Raw genomic sequence first — 15,623 nt, 5'->3', positions numbered from 1 at the left:
GATGGTTAGAGCTAGATGAAGATTGTACATATTTGGATGGTTAGACCTAGAGTGTTTAGATCTTCATCACGACATAGGCTCAAATTTTCTTAGTCGTAGGGACACTTTTGGATATGTTGTATTTTGTTTGTATTTCAAAATTAGATTCGAATCTCGGAATTTGTAAACTTCAGTGTTGTTTATGCTTATTTAGTGAAGTTTATATTATAAAAAAATTTAACTAAACACAGTTTTACACTAAATCCTTTGGTTGGCAATGGTTAACAAAAGTTAGCCCAGCAATTAAGAAAAACATTATAGCGTGCTTAAGCTTGTAGGGTGTTACAATTAAATTTATTTTTCCTTCTACTTGCGCAACTACTGATACCTGGGAAGTGTTAGTAGTCATGTGTCCTGCGACCACTGATACATGGAGAGTGTTAGTGGTCGTGCAACTCTATCTTTCCCCTTTTCTTGTGCAACTTTAATTTTAGAGTAAGCCTTTTATCGTATTCTTTCAATATGTAACCGCTGACACTAGGAAATTGTCAATGGTCGTGTATAACACTTTACCATTTGGTGATATCATATTTTCTTTTGTACTCTTAGGATCATAGCATAAGCAACTAACTTCACTTAAACTCGGGTCAACCACAGTTATCCCCATTTGGAAACTTACTTTGGGTCAAGAAAGTATGTGGTTCTAAAGGGAAAACGACATCATTATAACGTAAGAAATTAAGGTCGTTATCATAAAACGACACATGGCTTACACATGACAATTTGCTTGTTTCAATTGTCATTTAAGAGGAAAATGATTTTTCAATTTCACTAATAATAATAAATTAATTAATTAATAGGTCGTTCAATCCAATATACAATGTATTAATTGATGTGCTTGAATGTATCTTTGAACGACAATACTATGTGTGCCAAGAATATAAAAAGAAAATGTTGAAACGCTAAAGATTCTAAAGCAGGCTGTTGGAGAGCAAATACTCAACTGAAAAAGAATACTCTGGTGAAAGAAGCCCATCCATGCCGAATTCCTTCCTTGACAAATACACTAATGATAAAAGCATTTACTGTCTTCCATTAGAAACACAGAACCAAAGTATATTTTCCTTTCGGTATGAACTTTGCCCTTTGGGCACTAAAGATTTGAAGACAGAAATGCATGCTGCAGTCCTCATTGATACGATTTGAGGTGAAAAACTTGGCAGGCAGGCTTGTACGATCTCTTAATTGAAGCTTGATCAAATTTGGTCGATGCTGCTTCGTTATCTTCTAAGCTATTTTGGAGAAAAAACCTTATCCACCAAGAAGAGCTTCTCAATTTAGCCTGCACATAGTTAAACATATTCAAGTTTCAACGTGATAATCTAAATCATCTTGACATCCAAATCACAAGTTCATTCAATATCATAATAAAAATGAAACTTACTGGACGGCCAAATTTGGAAAGCTCAGCAACTTTAGCTCTATTCTGACCTGGATAGCCTACAATTGTAAATACAAGTCCATAGTTCCTTACATCAGTCAACTTATTTTAAAGTAAAAAATCAATAACTAGACAAATAAAGTAATGAACTGGTTAATATACTCTGCTTCAGATGTCTGCATAAATGAGGTTAACAACTACTACTTCTGGTATTAACCAATAGCATCGACATGGTCACTATGTAGGAAAATGATTCATGAATAAGTGATGGAGGAAGAGAGATTGTTGTAGGACGTCACACAGAAAAGATCTTCAAAATAAAAAAGTAACAAGAGATTTACCGGAAAATATAACAACACCGTCAGTAGACACCCTAGCCAACTCTGGAAGAGTTTTGTTTAGGTATTTTGGAGACAAGTAATCCAGTGCATCAGACACTATTACAAGAGAAAATGACTTTGTCCTGTATGGCAGTGGGAATTTTATATCAGCCATTCGCACAATGCCCTTGCGCACGAGACTCTTGCAATTAGTGTCGACATCCTCCAAGTCATATGGTTCCACACCCCAGGCTTCAGTATCCTCCTCTTTCAGCAGTTTAGATACCACAGAACAAGTCTCCGGGCCCACATGCAACACTTTACGCATGCTGTCACCATATGCTTTCTTCAGAACAGGTATGGCTCTTTGGACTTCATACGTGCATGAAACACCACCTGCGTATTCATAATATCTTAAATGGAAAATGTTTCTTCATTTACTCAAGACTCTGCTGATGACAAATCGTGCCAAATAAATATTTTCCGAGAAAAATAATATGCAAAAAACAAAAAGAATGTGATTAAAATTAGGCTCCATACCTAACTTTACAATATTTTGAGACCAGAACACTATAACAACCAAACCACATATTTGACCATATAAGCTATCTCTGTTGGGTGAAACCTTTTACATTTAGAACTGACACAAAGTAGACAGTACACACTTCCAACCTTTTCTAAAAGGACCATACTTATTCCCCAATCAGATAGCTCCAATGATCTCAATCAAACTCTTCATATACCCAAAATATTGAGATGATGTATATTGTACGAAATGCTACATAAAAAGTGTTGATTATTTTGAAGTTAATTTACACCTTACATCCTAACATACTGCACTATCAAAAATGAAATATTCAGAAAGATGGCACTGTGAAACTCACCTTCAAATTTACTCATAACCTCTTTACTGCTCAGTCCACCTGTCAAACAAAAACCCCCAAATAGGTAATTAGAAAAACTCTCAAATGATGTAAAACAATCAGAAAATATTTTTTCCAATCTCGAATATCTATAAAGTGGCTTGAATTCTATTCTAAAATAAAAATAAATAAATAAAGCTACCAGAAAAAGGAAAAATATTTTTCTCCCTAGTTTTCTTCCATCGCTACCATGATGATAGAGCTCAATACACGAGAGGATAAAGAAGCCTCTCATCTGTTTCCGACAGGATTTTGAATGATTTAAAGAAAACAACAAAGTTGTTAATTAAATTCATTTTCCACAATAATATTAAGAAGGAGACCAAAATACATACCTGAACCACTATAGCTGTAGCAAAGAAGAAGAATTGCACCCTGAAGTTTCCAGCAAAAGAACAAATTAATTACATTCACTAGACAGAAACAAGTCACTGAGAATCCGTTTGTTCAAATTTATATTCATTAAGAACTTGTGGGAAGAACAATTTAAAGTCACGCAATAGATCTTTGCATAAAATGACAGGATATGATGAGAAACAAGAAAAAAGAAGTAATTGGAGCTAGTGAGTAGTAATATATAACAGAAAGGAAAAGTACCAAGACTACGAGGCCAATAGATAGTAATGGTGATGAGCGTGTTTTAGATTGGACAGCACCCACAAATGGAATGCTTCCTCCATCACCAATGCGCCTAGCAGGATTTACTGGCCTCCTTGACATGATTATATATAGTTGTAATTTGCCTGAAAAAAAAAAAAAGCACAAAAATAGGCTTAGACAACAACCCTTTCAGATCTTAAGGTATTAGCTCATGAAAAACTTTCAAGTAATGGTATTAGTGCCACCATTTAAAAGAACCCATTTCCAATTGTGTTCCTCATCATTTTATCACACTAATTAGTTTGAAGTGTTCGATATTATGACTGCCAGTATTAATTATCTAACCCAATAGTGTCAACATTTTATATCTAAAAGCATAAACAAAATACAGCTATCTTTTCAATTGTTAAAAGGGTTTTACAAAATTTACACGATACATTCTTCACCACACAAATCATCCAAGTACATAAAACAAACAGATAAATCTTATTGAGAAACAGAATGATCTAATTTCCAAATAAAGGGAAGAAAAAACAACAGTCATCAAGCCAAATGTGGTCTCATATGTTCGTTCTACAGAACAACATTAAGAAAATTCTCAAAGTTGGGTGAATTTCTTCAAGAATATCAATAACAGAATATATATAGATTCAATGAAAGAATCCACACATCGTTGCTACAACCCAAGTAAAAATGGGTACGATAAACAATTAAAAAAGAAAGAACAAGAAATGGATCCAGATTCGAAAAGGAAAAAAGAAAGGAAAGGAATGAAAAATTGAGGAAGAATTACCTGAAAAAATGGAAAGGTTTGAAGAAGGAGGAGGAGAAAGTATTGTGTTAAGAGAACCGACAGATCTGTGTTGATACTCGTCTTCACTGTAAGCAGCTCACTCATAAAGAAACGAAAACGAAAGCTGTATGAAATTACTTAATTAATAGCTTTTAAAAATCTTTATTTATTTTCTTTATTTAAAATTAAATAATCTAGTTCGCGTGTGTACTAAGCTATTATTTTCAACAGCGGATCAATCTTCAATTTGGTTCCATATAGCTAATTAGAATTTTTTTCCCCTGAATACTCTTTAACTATTGAAATTGTTGGATTTAAGAATTTTTGTCTAATTTCTTCAATTTTACTATTTCATTTTCAGTGATTGTTTATGTACTAAACCATGTTCCGGAGACTTTGATATCTACCAAATCATGCCCTTCGAACTTTGACATGTACTAAATTATGCCCCTGAACTTTCATCCATGTTAAACTTTTTTACTAAAATTAGAAAAAAGTCTTAAAATCCAACAATCTCAATAGTTCAGGGGCATTTTCAATGACCTTAAAAGTTCAAGGGGCATGATTTGGTACATGTCAAAGTTCAGGGGACGAAAATCCTAATTAACCGTTCAATAAATAATGAGAATTGGTAATATTTTTATTTTTTAATTTTTTAATCACAAAATAAAACTAAAATTTTTATTTTTGAAAAACAAAATACGTTCTGTAACTACGTTTGTTTTTTCAATTTTAAAAACTGAAAATAAAAATGTGTTCTGTAAAGTTTATTTTTATTTAAGTCGGGTCTAGGTCTGAGATCAGATTTAGATTCGAGTCAGATGTCGGGTTCAGCGCTAAAGCCGTAGGGGGATTTGAGTCTGGATCTAGTCGTAGTCCAAAATATTGACTAAGAATAAAAACTGTTTAAAAAAAATATTGAAAGTAACTTTTTTTGTTTTTAAAATTTTGATTCTCAATTAAAAAAGTGAAAACAGTTTTGTAGTATATCTTTTTTAAAAATATTTTCAAGAAAATTGATTAAAAAAGTATTACTAAACACCACCTGTATAGGAAAATGATTTTTTTTTTAAATCTATACAAAAAAATGATTAGAACACACCCAAAGTTACAGACTTTTTATTCTTATTGTAAAAAAACAAAATCACACAAACTTTGTACATAATAATGTGTAATGATGTGTTGTTTAAAAATATAATATTTATTAGTGTAATATCTTGATAAGTCTAATAGTAAATGATTAAAATTTATATTTATATTATGGGTTAATCAGGTAATAGGTGGGATTATGATCCTACTAATTTATTTCAGCATAAAATTTAAATTTTGTTATAAGTGAGTAAATAAGCGTAATTTATAAATTACGGAGATTTAGATAGTATGTGTGAATGTAATATGAGCTATATGTGAAATAAAAATATTTTCAGGTTTGGCGACCGTGGAGACTCGATTAGAGGCCAAAAATATCACAACGGTTTTAGTTAAAAATATTGATATGATTATTGAGATAAGTTGATTTTAAAAATACCAAAGTATTTTGAGTACTCGGAGTCGACCAAATACCCTAAAAATATAAATTAAGAAATAATAAGATAACTATTAATAATAAATTTTTTATTATTATTATTATTATTATTATTATTATTATTATTATCAATATATTATTATTATAATATTATTTTATATATATAAAGTTATCGTAAAAAAAATTAATATATATTATATAAGTTACAGCAAACAGAAACGAACGAAATCCTCGTTCTCTTTTTTTATATATATAAAAGTTTCTCTTTCTATATTTATTTTTTTTTATTTTCAACCCAAAACTTAGCGATCTAAGCTCCGGTAGTAGCAGGATAGAAAATCCTTGAAGAGGGAAAGCTTGAGGTATGGTTTAATTACGTGTTAAGCTAAAAACGATTGGTTTTACATATGAGCTTTATGATTTAAAAAGGTTATGGAGATTCTGACTTCGTAGAATTTGTTCTTTGGTAACTATGTGACTAGTTTATATGTTTACTTGTTGAATTTGAGGTGATTTTGAGTTAGAAATCGAGTTTGGAACTTTTTAAAGCTTAGTCTGAACGTTAATAGTGTTTTTCATATAAGGGCTCGATTTTAATTTCTTTTACGCAAGGATGGTAATATTTATAGTATATATGCGCCCTGTGAAGTTTGGAGTGATTTGGATAAGTTTTAGTAGTGTTTCAATGAGTGCGAAAAATTGAGATTTTCGAGTTTCATAGTTTTTAGAAATTCCTAAGTGATCAAAAATCGTATTTTTGTCATAACTTTTGACTCGGGTGTCTATTTTGGACGTTCTATATACAGTTTCAAAGCTTGCGACAAGCTCTACAATATGGTGTATATTTTAGAGCCAAGATATAAGTTTTATTTTAGTGTATTTATACCGTGGGGTTTGGTAGAAAATCCTAGATTGTCTTATGTGAATATGAAGTAGTGTTTTAGGATAAACACTTCTTGGTTTACCATTGTTGTGACACAGGGCCGAGATCATCGAGGGTAGTTCTCCACTTGGGTTGGCTGAAATGTATGAACCTGGATTAAAGGTAAGAAAAGTATATTGTACTACATAGTACGTTGTATGTAATACAATTAGTATTGCAATGAATTGATTAATATTGAGATATAATTAATATTGTTATATAATGAAAAGATTGATTGGTTGAGTATCGATAATGTGATAATATTATGCATGTGATATATGGGCTCACTTGATTAGCTGATGCAATTTTCCTGGTGACGTACTGGGCGTAAGTACGGGTGTCAGTGATATATGATGAGTACCGAGCGTAGGTACGGGCTCATCTGATTAGGTGATGCGATCTTCCTGGCGACGTACTGGGCGTAAGTACGGGTGTTAGTGATATATGATGAGTATCGAGCGTAGGTACGGGCTCACCTGATTAGGTGATGGGATCTTCCTGGTGACGTACTGGGTGTAAGTACGAGCGTTAGTGATATATGATGAGTACCGAGTGTAGGTACGAGCTCGCCTGATTAGGTGACGCGATTTATCCTGGCAACGTACTGGGCGTAAGTATGGGCATCAGTGATATACAATGAGTACCGAGCGTAGGTACGGGCTCACCTGATTAGGTGATGCAATTTTCCTAGCGACGTACTGGGTGTAAGTATGACCGTCAGTGATATATGATAAGTACTGGGCGTAGGTACGGGCTCGTCTGATTAGACGATGCGATATATTGGTGCCTGATTGTGGTACGGGCACACCTGATTAGGTGATGCAATTATATGATACATGGGTGCAGGCTTTTGGCACAAGCTCACCTGATTAAGTGATGCAATTATGCGACACATGGGTGCCTTGCTATGGCACGGGCTTGCCTGATTAGGGAATGCAATACAAGATTATCCTATTTAAGCACCAACTTGCCTGATAAGGCAACATGATGTTATGAAGATGGTTACTTTACGAGGTAACATATATATAATTTATTTGATTAAATGAATATAAATTCTATAAATTATCCCCTTGTCAATTTGACTTTTCAACCAAACCAAATCTAGTTTTCATTCTTTGAGAACTAGTAGATGAGAGAGTTCCTTCTATAGAGATTTCACTTCCTTCATTGTTCTTCACTATATCCAAAACCTTGAGTGATAGAGTGCCATGCCCACACATAGCAAGTCAAGTACTCAATCATAGTGAGTAAGATGGTGGTAAGCAAACCCAAAGGAGAGAAAGAGATCCAGGCTCAGATTTAGATAATACTCTGCGACAGAAAGGAACAATGGTTAGAGATCTGAGTGGAAGGAGTCATGGGGGTGATGAATATTTTTATAATTATTTTATTTTTTGCAGAAATTGGGTATAATATTTTCCATGGTAAAAAATTAGGGTTGTTCACAAAGTATCCGATCCAATACAATCTGCACTATCCAATCCAATCTAATCCGCAAACTGTAGATATCTGCACTTGCGCGAATTGGATTGGATTGAAAAATCTAAAATCCGTACTTGTGCGAATTGGATGTTGTTTGACCCCAAAAAGTAACTGATCCAATTCAATTCGTATTTAATTATATATATTTTTAAAAAATTATAATATATAATACATATTTTTTTTGAAATATATAATACATATTAATTTTCAAGTAATATTTAAAAAAAGACACAAACTTCTAATTTTTTAATCTTTTCTAGTAATATATTGAGTTGGTGTATTTTATTTATTTTATAATGGAAGACCCGAGAAAAATTATTCTTATTCACATAGACACATAAAATAAATTTAAATAAATATATATACTAGTTTATTTATTTTGGTAATAGATACATATATATATATATATATTTTAGTATAAATCTAAATATATATTGTAATGATTATCTTATTTTTTTTATTTAAAATGAGTACATATATATTGACTTATTAGAAAAAAATTACGTGCGAGGCACGTATATTAAATTTTATGCTAGTTTTTTTCTATGTTATTTGAAAGTGATACAATTAAAAATTAAAGAAAAAATATTATTAGTTATTAGGTGAGATTATTATTATGTGTATCTAAATATTATAGTTTATAATGTTGTCAATTAAAAGTGAATACCGAATGCAATATATTAGTGTTTAAAAAAGCTTGATGATTTAAATATGTTCTTAAGTTAATCAAAAAATAAATTAAAAATTGATGTTCCAATAACATTACTTAAATGGGTGTAAAATAAAAAGCAAACTAAAAATCAATCTCTAAATTGTTGATAATTGAAGATAACATTTGTCTAAAAATTGTATATAAGAAAACTAATGATAGTCATTGGTGGATTTCAATCTTCATTTGCTTCGATAGAGACAATAGTGTAATTTTTGTATTTTGCACTTTTCATCATAGCCGGGTCCGCATATATGTGGATTGTCTATTTTTTCGTTGATAAATTAAATATGGTAGTGTTGACAAAAAGTGAAAACCATGTTTAACAAAAAGTGATAGTATTCTATAACAAAATATTATTAAATTATTTTAAAATACTAAATTTTATTAAAAATAAAATTCTATACGATTAAAATTTCATATTTATCTTTATTCAAAAAGAAAAAAAAAATTGATAAAAAAAAAGAAAAAAAAATGAAAAGCTTCTATTATTATTATCTCTACTGCCTTTCTAGATATAAATAATGATCTCTTCTTTCTTCCATATTCTTCTTTATGTTTTGTATAATGTGTTTGCAGCATATATGTAAATTATTACGTAACTTTAAAAAATTTTGCTCTTAGAAACTAATGCATATGCCGAGCACTTAGAATCATTTGTTAGCTATAAACTTTGTTGGATTTTTTTTGCCATTGATGCTTGGTTTTATGAACTTTGATAAAAGTCACGCTTCTTTTTTATTATTATTATTACTTATATATTTTGTTATTAAGTTGTGAAGAAGAAAAAAGAGAAGTGCGGATTGGAATATTATGTGTGATCCCATGAGAATGTCTAAATTGTAATAGGAAAATGAATACAATAGAAAACTCAATAGTAGATGTACAACAGCAAAAACCCAATCGTATTTTTTGGATTTAATAGGATTTATTTTATTTATTTTATTATATATAAATAAAAAGTGACCCATGAATTTCTCATAAACCATTTTATTTTTAATAATAAATCATTTTATTTTTAATATAAATAAAAAGTCACTCATGAATTTCTCATAAACCAAGAATTCTGTTATATAGGCACACTTTATATAGAATAGATATGTATATTGGTTTGATTTATATGTAAGTGGAGATGGAAATAGATTATTATTGGAGATTAAGAAATAATAGTCTTTTTTTAATTTTTTTCTATGAAATATTAAATAATTTATTATTAAAAAAAATAACTGATCCAATCCGCACTATTGCGGTGCGGATTGGATTGAATTTAAACTGCTATGCCGATCGGATTGGATCCAAAATATGAAATCCACACTTAGTGCGAATTGAATGTTGTTTGACCAAAAAAATACGGATTGGATCGAATGAACATCCCTAGTAAAATTGCATTTCATTCCTATACTTCTTCCATTTCCTTCCTACTGATCAGTTTCATTTCCATTCCTATTATTCGCTCATTTTCGTTATTCCCTTTTAGTTTAATATTTGATATTTGACATGGAAAACATTTATGGCTTCTTTGTGGTTTGCTAATGTAGGATCAAAGCAGAAGCAACTTACTTTGGGTCAAGAAAGTATTTAGTTCTAAAGAGGAAACGACATCATTATAACATGAGAAATTAAGGTCGTTATCATAAAACGACACATGGCTTACACATGATAATTTGCTTGTTTCAATTGTCATTTAAGAGGATAATGACTTTTCAATTTCAATAATAATAATAATAAATTAATTGATTAATTAATAGATCGTTCAATCCAATATACAATGTATTAATTGATGTGCTTGAATGTATCTTTGAACGACAATACTATTTGTGCCAAGAATACTCTGGTGAAAGAAGCCCATTCATGCCGAATTCCTTCCTTGACACATACACTAATGATAGAAGCTTTTACTGTCTTCCAATAGAAACACAGAACCAAAGTATATTTTCCTTTCGGTATGAACTTTGCCCTTGGGCACTAAAGATTTGAAGACAGAAATGCAAGCTGCAGTCTTATTGATACGATTTGAGGTGAAAAACTTGGCAGGCAGGCTTGTACGAGCTCTTAATTGAAGCTTGATCAAATTTGGTCGATGCGGCTTCGTTATCTTCTAAGCTATTTTGGAGAAAAAACTTTATCCACCAAGAAGAGCTTCTCAATTTAGCCTGCACATAGTTGAACATACTTTACTGTCATTCCCTCTGCAGCCAATTCTCATATGTATAGTTGTTCTCTCTATTTTCATTAAAAAAAAATGTATAAAAGTATAGAGCTGATAATCTAAATCATCTTGACATCCAAATCACAAGTTCATTCAATATCATAATAAAAATGAAACTTACTGGACGGCCAAATTTGGAAAGCTCAGCAACTATAGCTCTATTCTGACCTGGATAGCCTACAAATAGTTCCTTACATCAGTCAACTTATTTTAAAGAAAAAAATCAATAACTAGACAAATAACGTAATGAACTAGTTAATATACTCTGCTTCAGATGTCTGCATAAATGAGGTTAACAACTACTACTTCTGGTATTAACCAATAGCATCGACATGGTCACTATGTAGGAAAATGATTCATGAATAAATGATGGAGGGAGAGAGATTGTTGTAGGACGTCACACAGAAAAGATCTTCAAAATAAAAAAGTAACAAGAGATTTACCGGAAAATATAACAACACCGTCAGTAGACACCCTAGCCAACTCTGGAAGAGTTTTGTTTAGGTATTTTGGAGACAAGTAATCCAGTGCATCAGACACTATTACAAGAGAAAATGACTTTGTCCTGTATGGCAGTGGGAATTTTATATCAGCCATTCGCACAATGCCCTTGCGCACGAGACTCTTGCAATTAGTGTCCACATCCTCCAAGTCATATGGTTCCACACCCCAGGCTTCAGTATCCTCCTCTTTCAGCAGTTTAGATACCACAGAACAAGTCTCGGGGCCCACATGCAACACTTTACGCATGCTGTCACCATAAGCTTTCTTCAGAACAGGTATGGCTCTTTGGACTTCATACGTGCATGAAACACCACCTGCATATTCATAATGTCTTAAATGGAAATGGTTTCTTCATTTACTCAAGACTCTGCCGATATCAAATCGTGCCAAATAAATACTTTTGAAGAAAAATATGTAAAAAAACAAAAAGAATGTGATTAAAATTAGGCTCCATACCTAACTTTTACAATATTTTGAGACCAGAACACTATAACAACCAAACCACATACTTGACCATATAAGCTATCTCTGTTGGGGGAAACCTTTAACGTTTAGAAGTGACACAAAGTAGACAGTACACACTTCCAACCTTTTTAGAGTATTGCTATTGGGCACCAGTAGTGTCCAGCACCTTTTATAGGCGGCACTCTACGATTGGTTAGCAGTATGACACTAAGGAGGATGCTAGACACTAGTAGTGCCTTTTAGCATTTCTCTTTCTAAAAGGACCATACTTTTGTTATTCCCCAATCAGATAGATAGCTCCAATGATCTCAATCAAACTCTTCATATACCCAAAATATTGAGATGATGTACATTGTACAAAATGCTACTTAAAAAGTATGGATTATTTTAAAGTTAATTTAAACCATAATAATTATATTGGCGAGCAACTAAGGCAATATCAATTTACACCTTACATCCTAACATACTGCAAAATATCAAAAATGAAATATTCAGAAAGATGGTACTGTGAAACTCACCTTCAAATTTACTCATAACCTCTTTACTGCTCAGTCCACCTGTCAAACAAAAAACCCCAAATAGGTAAGAAGAAAAACTTTCAAATGATGTAAAATAATCAGAAAATATGTTTTCCAATCTCGAATATTTTAAAGTGGCTTGAATTCTATTCTAAAATAAAAATAAATAAATAAAGCTTGCAGAGAAAGGAAAAATATTTTTCTCCCTAGTTTTCTTCCATCGCTACCATGATGATAGAGCTCAATACAAGAGAGGATAAAAGAAGCCTCTTATCTGTTTCTGACAGGATTTTGTATGATTTAAAGAAAACACCAAAGTTGTTTATTAAATTCATTTTCCACAATGATATTAAGAAGGAGACCAAAACACATACCTGAACCACTATAGCTGTAGCAAATAAGAAGAATTGCACCCTGAAGTTTCCACCAAGAGAACAAATTAATAAACATTCACTAGACAGAAACAAGTCACTGAGAATCCGTTTGTTCAAATTTATATTCATTAAGAACTTGTGGGAAGAACAATTTAAAGCCACGCAATAGATCTTTGCATAAAATTACAGGATATGATGAGAAACAAGAAAAAAGAAGTAATTGGAGCTAGTGATATATAACAGAAAGGAAAAATACCAAGACTACGAGACCAATAGATAATAATGGTGATGAGCGTGTTTTAGATTGGACAGCACCCACAAATGGAATGCTTCCTCCATCACCAATGCGCCTAGCAGGATTTACTGGCCTCCTTGACATGATTATATATATAGTTGTAATTTTCCTGAAAAAAAAAAACAAGCACAAAAATAGGCTTAGACAAAAACCCTTTCAGATCTTAAGGTATTAGCTCATGAAAAACTTTCAAGTAATGGTATTAGTGCCACCATTTAAAAGAACCCATTTCCAATTGTGTTGCTCATCTCTTTATCACACTAATTAGTTTGAAGTGTTCGATATTATGAATGCCAGTATTAATTATCTAACCCAATAGTGTCAACTTTTTATATCTAAAAGCATAAACAAAATACAGCCATCTTTTCAATTGCTAAAAGGGTTTTACAAAATTTACACGATACATTCTTCACCACACAAATCATCCAAGTACATAAAACAAACAGATAAATCTTATTGAGAAACACAATGATCTAACTTCCAAATAAAGGGAAGAAAAAACAACAGTCATCAAGCAAAATATGGCAAGTACATCCGTATGACAAAATTTAAATAAATTTATAAGGAAAAAAAAAACAAAGATCAACCGAAATATTCTTACTGAATCGTTGCTACAACCCAAGTAATAATGGGGACAATAAACAATTAAAAAAGAAAGAACAAGAAATGGATCCAGATTCGGAAAGGATAAAGAAAGGCAAGGAATGAAAAATTGAAGAAGAATTACCTGAAAAAATGGAAAGGTTTGAAGAAGGAGGAGGAGAAAGTATTGTGTTAAGAGAACCGACAGATCTGTGTTGAGACTCTTCTTCACTATAAGCAGCTCACTCATAAAGAAAGCTGTGTGAAATTACTTAATTAAAAGCTTTTAAAAATCTTTATTTATTTTGTTTATTTGAAATTAAATAATCTAGTTCGGGTGTGTACTGATGCTATTATTTTCAACAGCGGTTCAATATAAAATTATACATACGGTGGATACAGTATTTGGTTGGTTGGAGGAAATTTCACCTCCACCTCCACTAATGACTATTATGGAGTTTGTTTTTAAATTAATATAATAATCTTTTAAAAAAAAATAAAAATCCAAATTATACATATTTTTTATTTTATTTAATTTGAATTTTTAACATCTAAATCCTCTCAACTATTAATTTATTTGCGCTTAATCTCTTAAGCTTAAATTTTCATAATAACATCCTCTAAACTAATAAATTGTAAACAAATTTAAAGTCACGTCAATTTATTTAATTAAATAACAACATAAACTGTTTATGTATCTATTTTTATACACACATTTATGTTAAATCCACCTAATATAATTATTTAAAATTTACAAAAAAAAAAAATTAAAATAAAAATAATATAAATTTCATATTCTTCTCTTTTGAAAAAAAAAACATTAATAACAATAAAAATAAAAAAAAAACTTAAAAATCAACAATTTTTTTTAAACAATAGAATAAATAGAATATTTACCCCCGAACTATTACTGTTGACCGAGTTTTTCGGCAACTAATAAAATATTATAAAGTTATAGAGCTGTAAGAAAATGAGAGAAGGGTTTTTACGTGGTTGGGGCGTTAATGAGCTTAGTCCACGAGTCTTTATTATTTATGGATGTATTTAATACAGAGAATGTATTTGGTGAGTGTTTCACTCTTATAAATACAGAGAATGTTCTTGGTGAGTATTTACTCTTCTTGCTCTTAAGCAGCCCAAGATTCTCGATCCCATTTAATGAGCTTTGAGGGGGTATTTATAGTGTTTTTGGTGGGGTGATCCCCAGAATTATCCTTACAAATGTATCTGTAAGTATCCATAAAGTTGGGCATTCCCAATGAATATATCATGAGTTATGCATGGTCAAATCCCTAGGTGCTGTAGGGCTTTTATGTGGAATGTCCTTATTGTCTTTTGACTGATGTGACTCTTCACAGTGTAGCCGTCGCTAGACTTAAATGATCATTACTTCGTAGCTGCTGGTTGGAGGTTGTGTCGTCAGACTTTATTGCGTGTAGCAGTCCCAACACGCTTCCTCCCATGCGGCATTAAATGCGACTTGACTGCTCAGGAGAAACCTGACACTTCGCGGAGATACCTTAACGTTACCTCGAGCTTCCGGGAGCATATGGGGTTCCATATGCCTTCTCCGGGAGCTACGTCGTGGAAGCCTCCTCACGGCATAAAGACTTAGCAAATATTTTTAGATTATACATTGCTTGGTCTACGTGTCCTTGTTTGATTGGTCCACGTATATTGGGCAAAATCAGGGGCAACAATTACCATATGTAATTCTTGTTGGGTTTTATGCCCTAAATAAAACTCTTTACAATCTGATTGGTTATCAAGATAAGAAATTTGAAGTGATTGATGTTTGCATGAATTTTACATGCTAATGGTTTAAATATGTTTATTATGTTCACACACAAAATCAGTTAAATCCAGATCATATGTTTATTCACAATTACAGTATCGTCAACACAGTGGAATGTGATTGTGATCATATGAATCAAAAGTTTTGGTCCCTGTTTCATCAGTGTTATTGGATTTACACTAATGTG

At 31.7% G+C, this 15,623-nt stretch overlaps 2 protein-coding genes across 2 annotated transcripts; both read right to left on the bottom strand.

The window, feature by feature from the left end:
* Nucleotides 1-805: 805 nt before the first annotated feature.
* Nucleotides 806-4,264, bottom strand: LOC115704122 (probable pectin methylesterase CGR3). Its single transcript, XM_030631344.2, has 7 exons — nucleotides 4,057-4,264; nucleotides 3,261-3,406; nucleotides 2,999-3,038; nucleotides 2,625-2,663; nucleotides 1,762-2,136; nucleotides 1,424-1,479; nucleotides 806-1,321 (listed from the first exon to the last, which is right to left on the bottom strand). The coding sequence occupies exons 2-7, from the start codon at nucleotides 3,381-3,383 to the stop codon at nucleotides 1,169-1,171; spliced, it is 786 nt and encodes a 261-aa protein (XP_030487204.1). The 5' UTR covers nucleotides 3,384-3,406; nucleotides 4,057-4,264; the 3' UTR covers nucleotides 806-1,168.
* Nucleotides 4,265-10,281: 6,017 nt separating this feature from the next.
* LOC115704128 (probable pectin methylesterase CGR3) lies at nucleotides 10,282-14,081 on the bottom strand. Its single transcript, XM_030631351.2, has 7 exons — nucleotides 13,787-14,081; nucleotides 13,021-13,168; nucleotides 12,765-12,804; nucleotides 12,391-12,429; nucleotides 11,347-11,721; nucleotides 11,025-11,080; nucleotides 10,282-10,847 (listed from the first exon to the last, which is right to left on the bottom strand). Exons 2-7 carry the CDS (start codon nucleotides 13,141-13,143, stop codon nucleotides 10,695-10,697), a joined length of 786 nt encoding a protein of 261 aa, XP_030487211.2. The 5' UTR covers nucleotides 13,144-13,168; nucleotides 13,787-14,081; the 3' UTR covers nucleotides 10,282-10,694.
* Between the last annotated feature and the right edge of the window lie 1,542 nt (nucleotides 14,082-15,623).

This window comes from Cannabis sativa, chromosome X, assembly GCF_029168945.1.
Source record: "Cannabis sativa cultivar Pink pepper isolate KNU-18-1 chromosome X, ASM2916894v1, whole genome shotgun sequence".
Taxonomy (NCBI): Eukaryota; Viridiplantae; Streptophyta; class Magnoliopsida; order Rosales; family Cannabaceae; genus Cannabis; species Cannabis sativa.
The sequence above is the reverse complement of the archived record's forward strand: the minus strand, read 5'-3'. Positions and strand labels throughout refer to the sequence as shown.

Coding starts and splice junctions, on each gene's coding strand:
- LOC115704122 (XM_030631344.2), bottom strand. CDS start 3,383: ATGTCAAGGAGGCCAGTAAATCCTGCTAGGCGCATTGGTGATGGAGGA. Junction 2,137..2,624: donor GGTTATGAGTAAATTTGAAG/GTGAGTTTCACA, acceptor ATGAATACGCAG/GTGGTGTTTCATGCACGTAT. Junction 1,322..1,423: donor TTTCCAAATTTGGCCGTCCA/GTAAGTTTCATT, acceptor AACTATGTGCAG/GCTAAATTGAGAAGCTCTTC.
- LOC115704128 (XM_030631351.2), bottom strand. CDS start 13,143: ATGTCAAGGAGGCCAGTAAATCCTGCTAGGCGCATTGGTGATGGAGGA. Junction 11,722..12,390: donor GGTTATGAGTAAATTTGAAG/GTGAGTTTCACA, acceptor ATGAATATGCAG/GTGGTGTTTCATGCACGTAT. Junction 10,848..11,024: donor TTTCCAAATTTGGCCGTCCA/GTAAGTTTCATT, acceptor AACTATGTGCAG/GCTAAATTGAGAAGCTCTTC.